General features: G+C 41.4%; 1 protein-coding gene across 1 annotated transcript in view; it reads left to right on the forward strand.

Annotated features, from left to right (window-relative positions):
- The first annotated feature begins 1,150 nt into the window (after positions 1 to 1,150).
- The window catches only part of LOC117978129 (phosphoglucomutase-like protein 5), a 37,154-nt gene continuing 17,966 nt past the window's right edge, over positions 1,151 to 20,338 (forward strand). Inside the window, exon 1 of the mRNA XM_055093543.2 lies at positions 1,151 to 1,498. Coding sequence (XP_054949518.1) covers positions 1,481 to 1,498 — 18 coding nt within the window. The 5' untranslated portion in view covers positions 1,151 to 1,480. The remainder of the gene's footprint in view (positions 1,499 to 20,338) is intronic.

Genomic DNA, 20,338 nt, shown 5'->3' on the forward strand with positions numbered 1-20,338 from the left:
TCCTGGTTTTGGAGTTTGGGTGCGTTTTATGGAGAGGAGGCAGAAAATCTTTAGCTCCAGCAGAATGAAAGGATCCATGCAAAGGAAACTAGCACAGCATCTGGTACCCAGTTCTCCTTTAACTTGGCTTTATTCATTCACTCCTGGTAGGGCATTAATAAGGGATTTAGCCCCCTCCTATTGAAAACGATTAATTCAGGGAAGAGTTCAGACAGTGTGGACAGATACAGTGTAGGCCAAGCCTGTTTCTAAGGCAGGAGCTGGGTAGGGAGGGTGAGAAGGGCGAGAAGAATAGGGAAATATGTGTCGTCTGTGTTGCTGCTGTTGCAACCACCACAACAAACAAACAAGTGAAAAAAAAAAAAGAATCGTCCATACCGGAAAGTGTGCTGTTTTGGAGGAGGCTGGGGAAAGTGTGGATGGCTCGAATGGGTCCTGTTGGATTGAAGTCTGACAGTGGTGATTCCCTTCAACAAATGGTCGGGGTGAGAGGGTACACACACACACACACACACACACACACACACACACACACACACCCCACACGCAGCGCCCAGCCTCCGATTTCAGCGCTGGCAGGAGATAACCATTCTTAGCTCGCCTTTCCAGGGTTATTTTTGGCTGAGGCTGTTCGCTGATGGCAAAAGGTTTCAGCCCCCTCCCAAATCCCTCCCCGTGCTTGTTCTAAAGAGAAACTGGTGCGTGTAGGCTGCGCACTCCCAGGGAGACAGGGAGACGGGCCTGGCGCCGGAGAGGAACCCGGACTCTGCCCAAAGTCTCGCCGCTCGCCGGCTGTTTTCTGGCGGAGGGTGTGCCCCGGAGGGCGGCGATCGCGGGTGAAGGCTGGGGCCAGGCGCGGGTGCAGGCGTCACCGGGGTCGGGCTAGCAGGCCCTGGAATCAGGCTTTTGGGACACCCCGAAAGTGAGTCCAACTTGGGGAGAAACTGAGGACACCTCGGGCGGTCTGGCAGCGGAGAAGGTGGGCGGGAGAAAACTTTACAGGCAGGCAGAAGCAATCTCCGCCGAGGGAGTCAGCGAGCGGCCGCGCGGAGAGGAGGGGCGGGCGGTCCCCAGGCGGGCGGTCCCCAGGCGGGCGGGCGCAGGGCGCCGACCTGCCGGAGAGGGGGCCCGGGCGCGAGGCGGAGTCCCGGCGCGCGGCCAGGCTGGTGGAGGCCCCCGGCAGGCTGCAGATTCCCTCCGGCCCCGGGAGCCGCAGCAGGACCGGCCAGGAGGCGCCACGGAGGGGAGCCCCATCCCGGTGCTGACAGCGCCCACCGCGCCCTACGAGGACCGGCGGCCGGCCGGCGGCGGGGGTCTGCGGCGACCCACCGGCCTCTTCGAGGGCCAGCGCAACTACCTGCCCGACTTCATCCAGAGCGTGCTGTCGTCCATCGACCTGCGCGACCGTCGGGGCTGCACCACGGTGGTGGGCAGCGACGGCAGGTACTTTAGCAGGACGGCCATCGAGATCGTGGGGCAGATGGCCGCGGCCAACGGGGTGAGTGTCCGGATGCCCCTCGCTTCCCGCCGCGCCGCCGCCATGCCCTCTCCTAGCCCTTGTCCCCCTGCTGCCTCCGGGCCCAGCTGGGAGGCCCCTGCCCGGCCCCGGCTTTGCTTCCTCACTCCCGCGTCCTCACCCTCCAGCGCCCCACTCCCGCCGCGCTCGCAGCCTCCCCGGCGCACCCCGGACACTGGGTTCTATTAGTACCCACCGCCCCCAAAAGCCTTGAGGGGTGTCCGTCGTTCCTGGAGCCACTCCGGGCGCCCTGGACTCTTCTCCGACTCTGCGCACCTCCCGCACCTGCTCATTTTTCTTTCGGACATTCTCTTACCCGGCCCTGTAGATTCCAAGGCAGCTCCCAGTTTTCCATATTGTTCCCAACGCGTTCACTGCCCACAGTCCCCACACAAACTTCTTTCGCAGGCTCACAACATAGTCCCTCTGCCCCGTGCCCTTTTTGCAATAATCTGCCAGTCCCCTAAGTCTTAGCTCTGCCTATTTAACAGTAGTGGTGTCTCAGAACACACACACCCACACACACACACACACACACACACACACACACACACGATCCCTGACATATTTGGCAAGAGTAGGCCCTGAAGGTTTTTAATATTTTGGTTCTTTAACCCAGTGGAATTACTGAATGATTTATTTAATTAGGGTAGGGATGGAGTGGATCCATTTGTTTGATGCTAAACAGCCTGAGCTCGCAGTTCCCAGGGGGCATATCTCTAAATGGTCTGAAATGAGATTTGCAGTGGTTTTCTTAATGCAATTCCCAACTTCTCTCCAAATGCCTTTTGACATTTGACAACATTTCATGCCTCTTCCCCTTTCGCTTTTCATCCTTGTTTTCTCTCCCTTCTCCCACGACCTCGGTAGTCTTCTGCAATCCAGATTCTCAGACTTCGGGTTTTTCTCCCTCTGCCCCTTTCCTCTCTGTCCTATAACTAGAAGCACCTTTTGGCATAGACCCGTATCCCAGTTTCCTCTTTCCCAGGTCCAGCAGCATCTCAAGGACATCTACAAGAGGGATACCTAATTTCAGGGGTCTCTGAATTATATGTGGGAAACATCGTCTAAAAAAGTAATTTTATCCTTATTCATGCAACCAGACCCACACTCAGAGAACTTTTCTTTAAGGGGAGTGTCTTGCAGATGTATAAATGAGTGTTAACATCTTTAAAGGCGAAACTGAACAATTCCCTGGCATTTGAATTCCCTCCTTCCTTCCCAACCCTCTCCTTTTCATTTTCTCATTTATTATTAAAAACATTTTTAAAGGATCTCCATGCTTCATATTTATCTACTATAATTCCTCCTTCTCGGTGTTGCAGGGATGGGGAAAGAGGATTTTTAAAAAAACACAATAAAAAGCAATTGGGAGAAACAGGGCCAGTGGTGTTGGGGTGGGTAGTGGAATTGCGATTTTTGACTCCAGTAGACAATGATGCTGGATATATGGGGTTTGATTTCTCTCTGGCTCCTCCCTTGGGATTGATGAAGTTTGGCTAGAATCAGGGAGTTGAAGAGAGGTTGACAAATGGTCTTTCACTCTTCTCTGACAGGCTGTTCCTGTGGAGTGATGGAGAATAATGAGCCTTGGGAGAGCTATGGGAGCTCTCATACTCCTTCCCGAGCCAATTTTTTAGGGAGTGAGAGAAACATGGCCTGTCCAATACTTGTTGTGGGTCAGGATATTTTTGAAGCTACGGTTGTTGATTTGCATGGGAAAATTTTTATGTCTTATTATTTCTTGTCCCACTTTACCATAAGGGCTCCTCAGCTTCTTACTTCAATGGGTCTTCCATGACAAACACACTTTATTAACTCTAAGAGTGGAATTTATTTTAACAGATAATTAGCATAGGTCAATATATGCTTAAAATAGAGTCAAATTAAACCTACTAGCTGTTATGAAGGACAGATGACAAAATCCACATAGAAGCATCGACTCTTAAATAATCTGAAAGTACTACTTGTAAGAGGGGCGGGCATGGGTGAAGGGAATGGTGGACATGTTTCAGAATTTCAAACAGCCAACTTTAACCAATCGCTTCCTCATTTTGTTCACCTTCTTGGGGGCTTATGCTAAAGTGAAGTGAACAGCCATAAGGCTGGCTTCAGGAGAAAGGTGGTCTAAAAGAACTGGATAATTATAAGCAAAATTGGTCTTGAATGATTGAAAATTGATGAGAATGTGCTTGTCTCCTGATTTGGCATCCTGAGTTAGACTCAGGAATACTGAACTTGGATCCCAAAGGCTTTGGTCTTTTTTGATATCCTATTGGATAATCATAAGCAGGCTAGAAAAATAGGAAACTAGAATTTATTCTCTTTGAACTGACAAATCTGACCAGTGGGCTGCATTCTCTATATCTGAAAAATCTTGGTTTTGATTGAAAAAGTTAATTTTACAAAGCAATTTTCTTTTTTTAAATTAAATTTCATTTTTTTTTTTTTGAGACAGGGTCTCACTTTGTTGCCCAGGCTGGAGTGCAATGGCACAGTCTTGGCTTGCTGTAGCCTTGACCTTCCCAGATTCAGGTGATCTTCCCACCTCAGCCTCCTGAGTAGCTGGGGCTATAGGTGCATGCCACTACGCACAGCTGATTTTTGTGTTTTTACTACTCATAGGGTTTCTCTGTGTTGCCCAGTCTAGTCTCAAACTCCTGATCTCAAGAGATCTGCCTGCCTTGGCCTCCTAAAGTGTCATGAACCACCATGCCCAGCCTACAAAGCAATGTTCTAGGAAAAACTACAGTTACTCTTTGATTATGTAATTGCTGGAGGAGAAAAACATGGCATTTCTAAAATGATGAACTATATTACTTATATTTTAATATCTCATAAAGTTTGAAATAGACATTTCAAACATAAACATGTATAAAAATTTTTATAAATTAAAAATTTAAAATCAAAAACACTTTAAAATTATTTTATTATAAAATTATTATAGAATCAAAAACATTATAAATATAAACAACTTTTTAAAAAATTTATTTTGGGATTTCCCATGGAGTGATGGAGAATAATGAGCCTTGGGAGAGCTATGGCAGTTCTCATACTCCTTCCTGGGCCAACTTTTTTAGGACATGGGAGAAATATACCCTGTTCAATGTTTATTGTGGGTCAGGATATTTTTGAAGCTATAGTTGTTGATTTGCTTCAAACTTTAAAAATTTTATTATAAAATTATGGGATGTAAAAAAATTTATTATAAAACTTTGAAATTTTCAAACTTTCAGAAAAGCAGAGAGATGAGATTAATGGCACTCATAGGCAAACATAGAACATAGATTGTAAACATTTTGCTATATTTGTGTCATGATTATTTTTTGCTTGTGTTTGAAAGTATATTAAAGAAAATGATATTTTACCCCTAAATTCTTTAGTGCAGATTTCTAAAAAATAAGAACATTTTCCTGTATAGTTACAAAATCATCTTTTCAAACAAAATAAAAAATAGTTTTTTTATATCATTTATTACCCAGTCCACATTCAGATTTTCTCAATTATGAAATGTCCTTTTATTTTTTGAGACAAAGTCTTGCTCTTTCACACAGCCTGAAGTGCAGTGAAACAACCATAGCTCATTGCAGCCTCAAACTCCTGGGCTCAAGTGATCTTCCTGCCTCAGCTTCCTGAGTAGCTAGGACTATAGGTGCACACCACCATGCCCAGCTAATTTATTGTTTTTGTAGAGATGGAGGTCTTACTACGTTGCCCAGGCTGGTCTCAAACTCCTGGCCTCAAGTGATCCTTCCAGCTTGGTCTCCCTGAAATATCTTTTGTGGCTGGTTTGTTCAAATTAGTTTCTTCTAATCAAGGGACACACATTGCATTTGATTATTTAGCTCAAGACTTTTTTAACCTGGAAAATACCCTCACTCTTTGTTTATGTATTTATTTAATGAAATTGACTTGTTGAAAAACTAGTCAGTGGTCCTGTAGAATATTTCCCCTTCTGGAATTTTCTGGTTGCTTTTTATGGTGTCATTTAACTTTTCACTCTGTTTTTTCCTGGTTAACTGGAAGTTAGTTCTAAAGGCTTTTAGGCCTGCTATAACAAAATACCAAAAACTGGATGACTTATAAAGAACAGAAATTTATTTCTCACATTTCTAGAGACTAGCAAGTTTAAGATCAAGGAGCATGCGGTTTTGATATCTGGTTAGGACCAACTTTCTGGTTCATAGATTGGCCTTCTTGCTGGGCCCTCACATAGTGGGAGAGACTAGCTAGCTCTCTGGGGCCTCTTTTATAAGGGCACTAATTCCAATCATGAAGGCTCTGTCCTTATGATCTAATGACCCCCTAAAGGCCCCACCTTTTAATACCAGCACCTTTGGGGTTAGGATGTCAACATATTAATTTTGGGAAGACATACATGTTCAGCCCATTGCAAGGTTTAATTAGATTCAGGTTCAACTTCTTTTTTTAAAGACTATTTCATAGGCAATAATGTGTATTCACATCCCATCATTAGTGATGGTGAGATGATCGCAAGGTTAGGGTGATCACTGCCTATCTCCTCTGCTATATTCCCCCTTGGGTCAAGCCAGTAGTCTGTGACGTGAACTTTGTACCATGTGTATATTCAGTTATATTCTGTATCAATAGTTACTTGGTTGTTTTAGCATTTATTAATGATCCTTGCTTGAGTTGATTATTTCATTAGGGGTTTGAAAATGGTGAATTTCTAATTCTCTAATTCTATCTACATGCTTTAGCTGGCATTTTTCTATAAGCAGACCATTTTCTTCACAACTGGGTTATTTGGCTACCCTGAAACATAGTTCCTTCCGGGAAGGCAGAACATATGCTTATTTCTGTCTTTTAAAAATTACTGGTGTTTGGAGTGAAGATTAGGTGAGGTAACTACCTCCACAGGTGACAAATGAATTTTGTTTTGTCTCACTTTTGCTTTTTTGAATATCACTGTGGCTGCTTGGATTTTTATATTTAATTTGAATGGATTAGGGAATAAATGAGAAGATAGGTTTTATCTGTTTCTGTAGTTTTTATGTGGCTGTGTGAACTTACATTTAAAAATTCCCAGAAATATTTTAATTCCCCTTTAAAGATATAAACTATGTCATAGTATAAAGCAAAAGAAAAAACAATCATGTGAAGAGTAAATAGTAACGTTAAAATGAATTGTGGTTAAGCTTAGTTTGTAACTAATTAGTTTTTTATTTTCTTTCTACTTTTATCTGCTTCAGAGCCTCTTCAATGGTTTAGATCTTCTATGTGTCAAATTATTCTAATCTCTTAAAAAGTTTAAGAGCTAAAATACAACACAATGACTACAGGAATGCCTTTGTCCTTTTCTGGGTAGGTACACCTAAGGCAATTTCTTTTTCTCTTCTTTGTTCTCTTCTTCTTTCTTATTCTTAAATCATCTTCAATATTGGACAGATGACAGCACTGTGCCTGCCTCAAGATGTTTCTGACTTTTTCTTTTTCTTTCTTTTTTTTTTTTGAGATGGAGTCTTGCTCTGTCACCCCGGCTAGAGTGCAGTGGCACAATCTTGGCTCATTACAACTTCAGCCTCCTGGGTTCCAGTGATTCTCCCAACTCAGCCTCCTGAGTAGCTGGGGTTACAGGCATGCACCACCACGCCTAGCTAATTTTTTGTATTTTTACTAGAGACGGGGTTTCACCATGTCGGCCAGGCTGGTCTTGAACTCCTGACCTCAAGGGATCTGCCTGCCTTGGCCTCCCATAGTGCTGGGATTACACGTGTGAGCCACTGCGCCCGGCCGTTTCTGACTTTTTCTAAAGTCTTCTTTCTCTGGAGATGACATTATATAATAGCACTGTTCAATAGAAGTTTCTTTGATGATGGAACTGTTCTATAATCTGCATTGTCCCAGCCACTAGCCATATGTGACTACTGTAACACTTGAAATGTGGCTAGAGCAACTGAAGAACTGAATTTTGCATTTTACTTAATTTTAATTAATTAAAATAGAAATGCAAATAACCATAAGTGGTTAGTAGCTACCATACTGGACAGCAAAGATCTATAATTCAGCATTTAAAATCGATTTTGTTTTGTTTTCAAAAATGGAGTCAGACTGTTACAACCCAAAAGAACTGTAGGTTAAATGAAGGTAAATCTCCAAATACTACATACACATTTGGGAAATCCAAACCAGATTTTTTCATGTGATAACCACACCCTCTTTTGACTTTAGCCTTGGAGGTAATGGAGTATGGCAGAAAAAACCCTGTATCAGCAGCTGGAAGACTCACCTTCTTTTCCTAGCTCTGCCATATATTGACCAAAAGAGTCAAAGTCCATTCAGATGGTTGAGGGGCCTTGGAATTTTGTTTTTGGTTTTCACATACAAGTTGGAGGGCAGATGCGTTAGCCTCTTGAAATACCCAGAAACCACTTGTTTCCTCATCTAAAAATCAGGTATGACAGGATCATTTAATGATCCTGGAAATCAGATGAAGCACTGCATATGAAAGCACTTTGTAACATCGATAGCACTGGGGAATGTAAAGACCTTTTACTGAAATATAAAGGTGTATGGTCAATGGAATATATCTCAGATAATTATGATTTGACTGTATGTATTGAATATAACCTGTAGTGGGCCCCTTGGTAAACAGCTTTCCGTTTTGTTGCAAGTTTTAGCCAAGAGAAAATTTATTTGTTGACTAGTCATGCCCTTTATTGGCCACATGATGAGCAGCAATGATATTAACACACAGTGCACCTTGCAGAATTCAAGAATGTCTCAGTGTCTAGTGAACTAGGAAGCTGAAATGCAGTGGTATGCAGAAGGCTGGCTCAGTAGGAACCTTGGGAGTGTCCTCCAGATAGATGTTTGTGCAGGTTGTATTTGATTCCAGTTGGCCATGAAAAGCTGGTTGCTCTAAAGAATGAGAATATACTTGGTTTTGCATTTACTAGAACTATCTGGGGAACAAATCTTGGGGTGGAAGAAAGAAGGGAGGGAGGGAAAGCTGTGCTTCAATACCTAGGGCTTCTTTCCTGGAATGGATCTGAGAATCTGGGATTGGGTGGCTAATATCTCATCTCTAGAAGGGAGAAAGAACTGGGTGGTGATGGCTTTGTATTTTCTACTGGAGTTCACTACAGAATAGGTGAATGGAATGGGCTGCTATGATCAAGACATTAGGGAGGACAGGTTTGTGATACATTAGAAAACTTGAATGAGCCCTTCTATGATTCTCTCTTCCCTCTTTCTGCTTCCCTTTCTGAATCACCATCCGCAGGTTGTGGAATTAGCAAATCTATTATGTGAGCAATAGCAAACTTACAGGAGCCCTTGGCTCCATCTATCTCCCTGTTTGTGTCAGTTCATTTTGGATGCTTTTAGTCTGTGGTCTTCATTCACTCTTTTTATGGGGAAGTAAAAGGAGTGGGACAGATTATGAGAACAGCTGGGTCCTCCCAGTTGCTGGGGTGGTTATTTTAAGCTTTGTTTAATGTGTCCAGAGACCCAGATGGCATTTTTAACTAAGCTGCTTTATTAAATCTTGTGATAAAGCATAGTGATGTTTATTGAAAAGGCAGACACACATCAGCAACATTATGCGTGAAACTTGCTCTAAGAATTTTCTATAAAACATCTGTTCTCTTTGAGCCTTTTGTGAACTCTGGAAGTTTGCTAGTTTCTATACAGACTTGAGGACAAGAAGTTGGGACCCAGTTTTGGAGATGTCCAAGCATAGGTATTGGAATCATTAATCCTAACCCTCTCAGTTTTAAGGCCCCGGATACCCTTCTGTTAGACAACAGTAACATGAGCAAGCACTGTAATAACATTTAAACAAGATTATTTGGAAATAATCGACAAGAAAAATTAGTATAAATTGTTTGGGGATTTTAAAATTAAAGATAAAAAGCTAGGGCTTCAATGACCTGTGCCAGCCTATAGCCTTAAGAGTCAATTTGCAAACACTCAAGATTTGGCCAATATGCCTCTACTACTTCTACTTAACACAGTCAAAGGGAAATTTTTAGATTCTTTCGTCTGATTTGACTCACTTAGTTATGAATAAGAGGATATCTAGAATATATATGTGACTTGTTAAAATGAAAATCCACCTTCTCTGAGTCTTCAAATATCTTTCATATCTTACATTTTTAGTAACATCAACTTTTGAAGTCACGTCCGTAGTTGTATGAAAAGAAAAATTTCAGGAACATTCAACCTCAAAAGTTCTTTTTCTTAGTCTGAAGTCGTAGAAGCATTTGACTTTTACTTTCTCTTTTTAAGTTTGTACTAGTAGGTATTTTGTATAAATATAATATTTAGTTATTGCCTTTGTATTCTTTTTCTCTTGTAAACATCCTGGTTTTTAGCTATCAATATGTAGTTTTACATTTAGGGATTTCTAATGGAAAGAGAAAGGAATCTGAAATCAGAGGACAAGAGTTTATTCTACTTGACCAAACACATACAAAATACTGGAAGGAGAGTTTTAAAACAAATATTTAATATCTTTGACATGTAAAAAGGTTTTCCAAATCAAGAAAATTCAAACAATTCAATACAAATATCATGAATAATAACACATGAGCAGGTGGCCAACCTTATTAATAACCAGAGAAATATAAATTAAAACAATCCATCAACTTGTAAAAAAGATGAAATTACCCAGAGTTGGTGTAGGTGATGGAAAATTGTCATGTTTGTATACTGTTCATAGAAGTCAAATTGACATAACTTTTTGGTCAGGCAATTTGGAAGTATATATCTAAATTAATAGAGTAGTTTTCTAATAACCTGGGAATCTCTTAATCTAAGAATCTGTACTGTAGATTTTTCTAGAACAAATGTACAAACATCTATGTACAAGGATACTCACTGCAGCATTTTGCTAAGGAAAAACTCAGAAAAAAATCTATATGTTCAACAGAGAACAGGTACATAATTTATGACACAACTGCACAATATACACCACTAAAATAAAGGATATAAATTTATATATAGTATGAAAAAGATGTGAATGATAGCTTGTTGGTGAAAAACAGCAATGACTGGAATATTGTGTGTAACGTAATCCTGCTTTTCTGTATATAATGTAGGCATAGAAAATAGGATTGAAAGGACATACTCTAGTCAACAGTGGATATAGCTTGGGTGGAGGGGGTGTATAATGGGGAAGGAGAGTCCCTTTTCCTATCTATTCCATATACATCTCTGGATTTAAAAGATCATACATGCATATGCATTACCTTCAAAATTAAAATGATAAAGACAAAAGGAGAAGCTTTGGATTTGAATCATGATACTACTGTTTGCAACTTCTATGACCGTGGGGAAGTCGCCTAGCCTCCTGGGGTTTATTTCCTCATTTATAAAAATAGGGAAAGTAATAATACTTGTCTACATATCTTCTAGGGTTGTTGGGAGGATTGAATGTGATAATGGGTTACAGCATTATGAATTATTTATTCATATAACACAATTATTATAAAAATATTTTGCTCTGATTAAAATAAAAGAAGGACGAGATCGTGTGTGTTTTTCAGTCCCAGTAGCTTTACTAACCAGAAAGCGCCTGCTGATGTGGTGATCACAGTTGCTTTGGTGCAGCTTCCTCTTGACTTTTGGCATTTCTCCATGCTGCTAGCTAAGGCTGAGGTGGCGACTGTTGAAGGTGTGATCTCCTCCCCCTCCCAGCACACATTTGTGTGCGTACTCACACTCATGCACACACAAACACACACATGCACACTCTATCACAGTACATGAGGTGGCAGCAGCTGCTCCGGCATAGACTTTCACACAACATAAAGGGCTTTTTTGGTGTGGTCTGTGCATTATTTCCTGGTAAGCATGAGCTGAGTCAGTGCCATGCTTTTCCATCTGAAACCTTTCCGAGGCTCAGGCTGTGTTAAGAGCAAACCCTCTCCCCTCCATGCCCACCCCATGGCCCTCTACTGAAGCCAGATCATAATCTGCTCATTTCATGAGGATTTTCAAACCGAATGGACTGGGCCATGTGAGAGATCACTGAAAGGAACAGACCAAGCAGAGGCTAAGAGACTCCACGCTAATCTGCTGAGTCGTCTGAAAATGCACAGCTGTGGGAGCTCACGGTGCTGTAAAGTACTTTGGCAGGATGTTTGTTCAGGGGGCCTGTTCCTGCAGCCCTGCTGAATGTTTGGTTAGCAGGCATAATCTTTTTTTGGACAGGATCTCCCAAATGTAAAGTGATAGATGCTAATGTGGAATATAATACAGAAGATCCAGCTTGGATGTCATAAATAACAATAAATTGTTTAATCTTGCTGAGTTGTAAATCTATGATTGCCAGAGGTCTTTAGTTCACTGGAACATAGTATGGGGGCAGGGGCACTTAGCAAATAGGCAGTTATTATTTTCCAACCAGACAGAAACTGGTCTGATGGAATTTATCTAAAAAGGCATACACATGTATTTTAATTAATTGTGACAATTACTCAGAGAAAACACATGGCCCTAAAGAGGCTGAGGGGTTTTTTTGTTCTACCTATAAATGTGTATGTATATTCACCTATATTCTACCTATGTATAAGTAAGAGAATGAGTTTTTGTTTTGGGGATATATATTTATATGTATCTATACAGATAGATATACACATACTTAATTTCTGTCTACCTATTAAGGTGCGGTGCCAGATGGAAAGTATTTTTAAGCATTTAGATAGTTTATTCTATAGCATATGTGTGCATATAGCCCCCCCATAAAGCTTTGTCTCTTTTCTGGATATGTTTAACAAGAGGCTAGAACAGAGTCCAAAATGTCAGAAATGTTTGAACATTCCATAGAAATGAAGGAGGTGTTTCCAAATGACCTATGTTTCTATGGCAATAAATAGAACTTGTGCTGCGTTGGATGGGTCAGGAGTAAGGAATATAAACAGTGTAAGTATGACTATTCCAGGCAGAAATCTACCTTGTAAGAACAGCTTTGTGCAGTGAGCTTAACAACATTGATCAGTTAGCAGTCCGGTTCAGTACAACATTGATCAGGTAGCAAGCCGGTTCGGCAGTGCCAGTCGGAGACACAGATGGGGACAATCAAAGAAGATGCAGGTCAGGACAAGGATGCAGACATGTACCTGTCACTACCATGGACTTCAGCAGCTTCTTAGTGAGCAGGTTTGTGATTAAAGAAGAAAGACATCGTTGATATGTAAGCATGTTACAATTAATTTGCTGTTTAGTTATTAGCAAACTACATCCAGTTTTTAGTTTTTAGGTTTTTTTTTCTTTTTTCTTTTTTGAAACAGGTTCTTGTTCTGTCATCCAGGCTGGAGTGCAGTCGTTATCCAAGCTCACTGCAGCCTTAAACTCCTGGGCTCCGCGGATCCTCCCACCTCAGCCTCCCAAGAAGCTGGGACTACAGGTGCACGCCACCATGGCCAGCTAATTTTTCTTATTTTTTTGTAGAGATGAGGTCTTGCTGTATTGCCCAGGCTGCTCTTGAGCTCCTGGCTTCAAGCCATCCTCCGGTCTTGGTTTCCCAAATTGCTGGGACTATAGGTGTGACTCACCATGCCTGGCCTACATCCAGTTTAATTTATACTACAGTGTGGGTTTAGTCCTCAAACATGTTTTTGTTTTACATATAAAAATTTGAGATAAAAGAACATTTTTACATTGGTCAATAATGGTACATTTAAACAATGGACGACTATATCCATTAAAATCGTGTTGTGGAAGAATATTCAGTGACATGGAAAGATTGACTCAAGGGCAAGTGAAACGTGTCAAGAGTCTGTTAGGTACTAGACACTGTAAACTGGGTCTTGGCTGTGTTACTTGCTTACATCCTCCATCATGTGATCTTTTAGATAACAAAATCGAGATACATAGGGATTTGGGATCTTGCGCAAAGTCACTCAGGCAGTAGGTGGCAAAGTCAGTTCTTACATTCTTTCCCATTGAACACCAAAATCTCAGCTTACCTCAGGGCACTCAACTCTGCTTTCTTGACCCACACCCAGGTAGACCCAATGGACACTTATAGTTCTTATCCAGCTGGGGTGGTCACCTCATAAAATGGCAACAAGTGGGGCCCTTTCTTGTTCTAGTGAGTCAGACTGTATACCTTAAAGATTTCAGAGCACTTCCTATGTACTGAAATTGCCTCATTACCAGGAAGGACATACTTCCAATTTTCACCACCTCCATTTTGCATCCAAGGAAGATTAGATTTCTTGATCTTCTCAATGAAATCTTGAGAAATGGGTGGGCCGATTGAAGAACAGGACTTGGGCCACACTTCTAGATGCCTGTGACTTTTCTGCACTTATTCAGATATTAGGAATTGATTATGAAATCCATGGTGGTTTGATGCTAATGAACTCTCATCTATCTCTCCAGCATGTGTGTAAAGACTTCCAGAGGTACAGGAAGTTGAGGATGAGCTCTCTTACTTCCATCTGGTCTCCATGTAACAAATCATATAACTGCACAATTATCCAAATGCAAATGAAGGAGTCCCTTGATGTTTGGATAACCACATTCATGCCTTGAGTTTGTTATTTCTTGAAATTGCCCTTATCTGTCTCCTGTTTACCCATGGACAACACTACTTAAGGGCTGGCACTCTGCAACCCATGGCAGCTTGGCTTTGGGGTTCCTTCCAGTGTTTTGTTTTTGTTTTTAACCGAGAAGACAGGAAACAGGCATCTTTGTGTATATGGCTTGCCACAGCCCTTCGTAGATGGACATGGTGGAGGCTGTGTGGTCCTGGAGAACACTTCCTCTGTGAAGCATCAGGGAAGTTTCTGTTCATTGTGTCTTCACTCTCTCCAATTCACTTGGGGAGTGATAGGGATTATAACACAGTGAGCAGAGGATATTGGGGAATGTCATGCTTAATTTTCTTTTCTTTTTTTTTCTTAAATGACATTTAAAGCTAAAAGAGAATCACAAAGGGTAAGTCTGATTTAAGACATTTCACACATGAAAGAAATCCTGCTTTCATGCGTGTTATGTCACAGGAAAAACTCATTTAGAGTCAACATGCTGCACCTACTCCGAAATTTTAGCCTGAGGGTTTAAATATTACCTCACTGCTCTCTAGGACTTTAATTTGAGCTAATTAGAAATGGAACTCATACTAAAACTAATTTAGGAAAGAAGCTGTTGATGTTCTAAAGAAAAACAGCTGTCAGAAATAAGATCATTAAAAAACCATAGTTGTATATGGCACAAAATGTAACGGAATAGAAATGCTGGGAGAAAGCTTTTATAGAATAACATTTTATCTTTCTTTGGACACTGGTCTAAGGCATGTGAAAGGGCATATTGATTCCCTTGGCACCTGGTATGCTCATTTATGGATGAAAAAGCCCAATGACATAATTTAGGTGAGGTTTAAGGCTTGATGGGAGGCATTGGTGCCATTAGAAGGACGGACACAAAGAGTTCTTAAGTAACAGCATCATGGGAAATGATAATTGCACACTCCTTTCTACTATGTCTTGGTTTCCCCAAGCATTTAGAAGTCATGGCTGGGTAGGAACAAATTTATCATGAGTCTGTCTGTGTGTTTGGGAATGCATATGCCTCACAGATGTGTCTGCAGGGGTCTGTGTGATAATGTTCATATATGTGATAGATGTGGACCCTGGGATCTGTATCTGTGTGGACCCTGGGATCTGTACATGTGTGTGAGTGACAGTGGACTAGGGTCCACTTTGCCCCCTTTTCCGCGTGGGAGTTGAAGGAAATGCCCCTTAATGGCAGTAGCATCCACTTGGGTGTGTGCACCTTCTGGAGAACTGGGTGAGGTTGCCCTTCTTCCAGCCAAAGCCAGACCCTATGGTGTGGGACGTTCAGTGGGGAGCAACAGAATGCCATGGCTTGGTCCTCCCTGGGCTGTGGTCTGGATTTCACTCAGGAATGAAAGTCAGATATTGTCTGCTTCAATGCTGTAAACATAACTAAGGATAATTATGTAAGTAGACCATCTTTTCCTTGCAAGGTAGCGGTCTGCTGCATTGACAGAGGGTAGTATTTCTAGGACTTTTTCAGAGAGTAAAATGGTACTTTAAGGGATAATCTGCTATCTAAAGATGAATTTTAAATGTTGGAGGGGGTTGTGGGATTCGGGGAAGACAATAGAATAATTTGTGTCATGGTTAATTTAACAAAGAGTTTTTGTTTATAGAATCTGATCTTCGGTGGATTTTAACAACCCTCTTCTTCCTTGGCTTTTCAGATAAAGACGCAGAGCCTCAGAGAAGTTAAATGATTGATCCTATGTCAGGGGGTAGAGTCAAGACTCATACTTATGCCTTTTAACTTCAAGTTGAGTGCTTTTTCTTTATACAAAAGGGCTTCCAAAAGTTATATTTCTTTTTATCAATGACTAGATCTTGAAAGCCATACCTTTTCTGATGGCATTTATCCAGGGCTAATTGGTAGAGAGAGGGTGAACAGAAGAGAAGACATAGACACGCAGAGAAGAAAGTGACGTGAAAACAGAGGCAGAGATTGGAGTGATGTGAACACAAGCTCGGAAATATGTGGAGGCAACAGAAACTGGAAGAGGCAAGGGAGGATCCTCCCCTAGAGCCTTTCGATGAGGCAGACCCCCACTGACACCTTGATTTTGAACTTCTGGCCTCCAGAACTGTCAGGGAATAAATTTTAATTGCTTTTAGCCACTAAGTTTATGGCAATTTGTTATAGCAGCCTTGTGAAGCTAATACAAACTTTGTATTAGATTACAAACTTTGTATTCATTTCCTAGGACTCCCATAACAAATTACCACATATTTGGTGGTTTAAAATCACAGAAATTTATTCTCTCACAGTTCTGGAGGCCAGAAGTCAAAATCAAGGTATCGGCATGGCCACACTCTGTAGATTGTCTAGGGAGAATCTGCTCCCTGCCTCTTCCAGCTTCTGGCAGCAGAATACATTCCTTGGCTTCCCGGGTGTGGCTGCATCACTCCAATCTTTGCATCTGTCTTCATATCTCCTCTTCTTTGTGTCTATTCTAGTAAGTACAAAGTGCTGCATCTTCCGTGATGGAAGTGGCCCAAATTAACCAATCTACCACCAGGTAGCTGGCTGATCATTTGGGGAATGGTACCATAAGGAGACTCAGTGTTGGTCCCTGCTGCTGGTAGAGTAGGCACTCTGCAGTGGCCATAGCCAGGTCAGCCTTGGTGAGTGAATGTCCATGTTGTTGAGCCCATGCATAGCCTTCATCCCTGCCATCACGGCCATGGTATTACAGCATTCTTGCATTGCTATAAAGAAATACCTGAGGCTGGGTAATTTACAAAGAAAAGAAGTTTCCTTAGCTCATGGTTCTGAAGGCTGTACAAGCCTGGTGCCCGCATCTCCTTGGCTTCTGGTGAGGCCTCAGGAGCTTTTACACATGGCGGATGACAAAGTGGGAGCAGGCATATCACACAGCAAGAGTGGGAGCAAGAGAACAAAAGAGAAGGTGCCACATACTTTTAAACAAGCAGATCTCATGTAAACTCAGAGCGAGAACACATTTATCATCAAGGGCATGGTGCTAAACCATTCATGAGGGACTCACCCCCATGATCCAAACACCTCTCACTGGGCCCCACCGCTAACACTGAGGATTACATTTCAATATGAGATTTGGAGGAGACAAACATCTAAACCATAACAGCCACTTGGCTCATGAGCCCATTGGACAATGACAGGAATGGCTGGGGAAAGCCACTCATTGACATCCACAGAACTGGTCATCCTATTATTAAAATCCTCCTCTGCCTAGGTCACCATTTGGTGAGTGTCCATAACGGACACAAATATCTTCACGATTTTCCATGTCTTACCTCAGAAGCCCCATCACCCTCTCTTTCACATCTCCTCCAGTACTTATCCCCCAGATGATAGGACCATGTCCAGCAATACCTCTTCTCTCTGGTATTGATGGGTTAATGAGCAGATCTCACATAGGTAAAATTTCCAGATATCTAGAATTTAATCTTCTGTTAATTCTCCAATTATAACTGAAGTATTTCAGGTTGAAACTTTATTCAAGTGTAATTACTCACTTTAACCTTCTTAAACAGAATGTATATTACCTTTTCAAAAATAACTGAAATTTAATAAGATAAAAATGTATCTATAATCGTTCCTACTTAATAACTTTACATGTTTATTTCTGCATTTTTCTAAGTCCTTGCCCCAAAGTGGACATAATTTTATACTGTAATAGCATAAAATAATTTTGCATTTGACATTTTTGATTTCACATTAAACTATTATTTATGTTTCTTTCACTACTGCTTAAGAAAATGTGGGTGGTTGTAATAAATAAACCTGAAATGTAGGCAATTTTTATTGCCGTAAAAACAATAGAATGTTATTTCTCACTCACACAATAGTCCAATGAGGATGTCCCTGGTGGGCAAAGACTCTTGTCTACCAAATGGGATGGGGACTCAGTTTCCTTCCCTCTTGTGACTCTGGCATTGCCTAGAGCCACATGATTACCTGTACTGAATCTGTAGAAAGAGAAATAAGCAGTGTAGAGATGATATGTCTGTTTTCTAATATCCTCAGCCTAGAAGAAACACACATTACTTCTGTTCTTATTCTCATACTAGTTTATCACCCATTGTCCAAATGCACCATGTGGCCACACCTAGATGCAAGGGTGGGTTGGAAAATGTAGCCCCTGGCTGGGCAGCTGTTTCTCAGCATTGACTCTGTGCTATGGAAGGGCTTCCTAAGTTTTTGTGGACTGCTATCCCAGTCTGTCACCACTATACAATCTTCATAATTTTCCCTTTAAATGGCTGAGAGAAAAATTTGAACAAAAGCTACAAACATTTTTCAGATTCTTGATTCTCCAGACTTATTACTTGAGGGCAGTGACTAAATTATATTCAGTTCTATATCAGAAGGTTCTTCCATATTGCCGGTTTCATGGTAGATACTCAATAAAATGAGTTGAATGACTACATAAATTTTAGCAAGAGCATATGGAAAATAATTTATCATGACTTTGGGTAATACTATAGGTGTAATTATTGTCCTTTCTCTTTCCTGACTTGATTAATAGCACCACTATCCATTAAGTTATTAAAGGTAGAAAGCTGAGATTATTCTTGACTCCTTTTCTCACTGGTCCAGTATTAGTTATTTATTGCAGTATAAGAAATTACCATGAAACTTAGTGGCTTAGTTGGGGCTTGATGGGGGCTGGAGGATCCACTGCAAGATGGCTCAGTCACTTGGCTGGCAAGATGGTGCTGGCTGTTAGCCTCCCATCTGGTCCTCCTCTTTCCGCTCCTGCCACTCTTCAAGGTATTTTTTCCAGAGCAGCCATTCATCATTCATTTATTTTTTCCCATTAATTAATTCAACAGATATTTATTGTATACTTACCATATGCCAGATTTGTTCTAGGTTCTTGGAATATAGCAGTGAAAAAAAAAACAGTCCTTGGATCTTATATACAGTGGGGAAATAAACATATAATGTAGAAAATTAGATGGTAATATGTGTGAGCACATATATTTATTATTTCTCATCATTTCTGAGACAGGAGATGGGTATTCTGGCTTGGGGACTCACATGAGGTCACAGTTACATGTTGGTGTTGGTTTGGTCATATGAAGGCTTGGTGGGGGCTGGAGGATCCACTGTGAGATGGCTCAATCCCTTGGCTGGAAAGTTGGTGCTGGCTGTTGTTGGCAGGCCTTGCTTCCTCTTCACAGGGATTCTTGAGTGTCTTCATGACATGGCGGCTGGCCTCTCCCAAAATAAGCTGTCCAAGAGAGCAGGGCAGAAGTGTCCATGCCATTTATGGCCTCACCATGGAAGTCACACACAATCACTTCTGCAATATATACTGATTACCCAGATCTGCATCGTTCAGTGTGGGAGGGGACCACAAAAAGGCACAAATGCCAAAAGGCAAGGACCATTGGGGCCATTTTGGAGGCTATTTACCACAGCCCCTCTCTTCCATATTCCAGTCCACCTGCATATTCTGTTCATCCTCCTTCCAAAAATGTATCTCAAACCAAATGACTAATTTTCATTTCTGTTGGCTCTAGCCTAGTCCAAGACTCTATCAACACTCGACTTGAAGAGTCTCCCGTCTGATATTCCTCTTTCTGCTCTTGCCCCCCTTCAAGGTATTTCTCCCAGAGAAGCCATTCATCATGCACTCATTATTCTCCATTCATTAATTCAACAAATATTTATTGTACGCTTACCACATGCCAGATTTATTTTAGGTTCTTGGGATATAGCAGTAAAAAAAAAGTCCTTGGGCTTTACATACAGTGGGAAAATAAATAATATGGAAAATGTTAAAGGCAACATATGTGATCCAGAAAATTATAGCCGGGTGAAGGAAATAGGAAACAATAGAAAAGTTAGGGACTTCTGGCTATAGTATTATATAGGGCTGTCAAGGGTGCTATCTCTGATTAGCTTACATTGAAACAGAAACCCAAAAGACAGTAGAGGGCAGGTATGTTAATATCCGGGCAAGTATTCTAAGCAGAGGAAAAAGAAAATGCAAGGGCCCTGAGGCAGGATCATGTTTGGTATGTTCGAGGCATAGCTGTTCTGTTCCGTTGTGGCTGGAACAGAAGAAGGAGGGCGGGAGGGCGATGGAGAATGGTACATGATGGAGGTCAGATTATGTAGGGCCTTGTAGACTACAATGAAGACTTTGGCTTTGTTTTGGGTTGGTGGCGGACAAGGAAAGCTATTGGAATGTTTTAGTGACTTGATGTGACTTACTTTTTAATAGGACCATTTGGGCTGCTCAGCCCATGATGTTTAAAAATGCAATCAGGTCACTTCCACTGTTTAAAACCTTTCAAT

This window comes from Pan paniscus, chromosome 8, assembly GCF_029289425.2.
Source record: "Pan paniscus chromosome 8, NHGRI_mPanPan1-v2.0_pri, whole genome shotgun sequence".
Classification (NCBI taxonomy): Eukaryota; Metazoa; Chordata; class Mammalia; order Primates; family Hominidae; genus Pan; species Pan paniscus.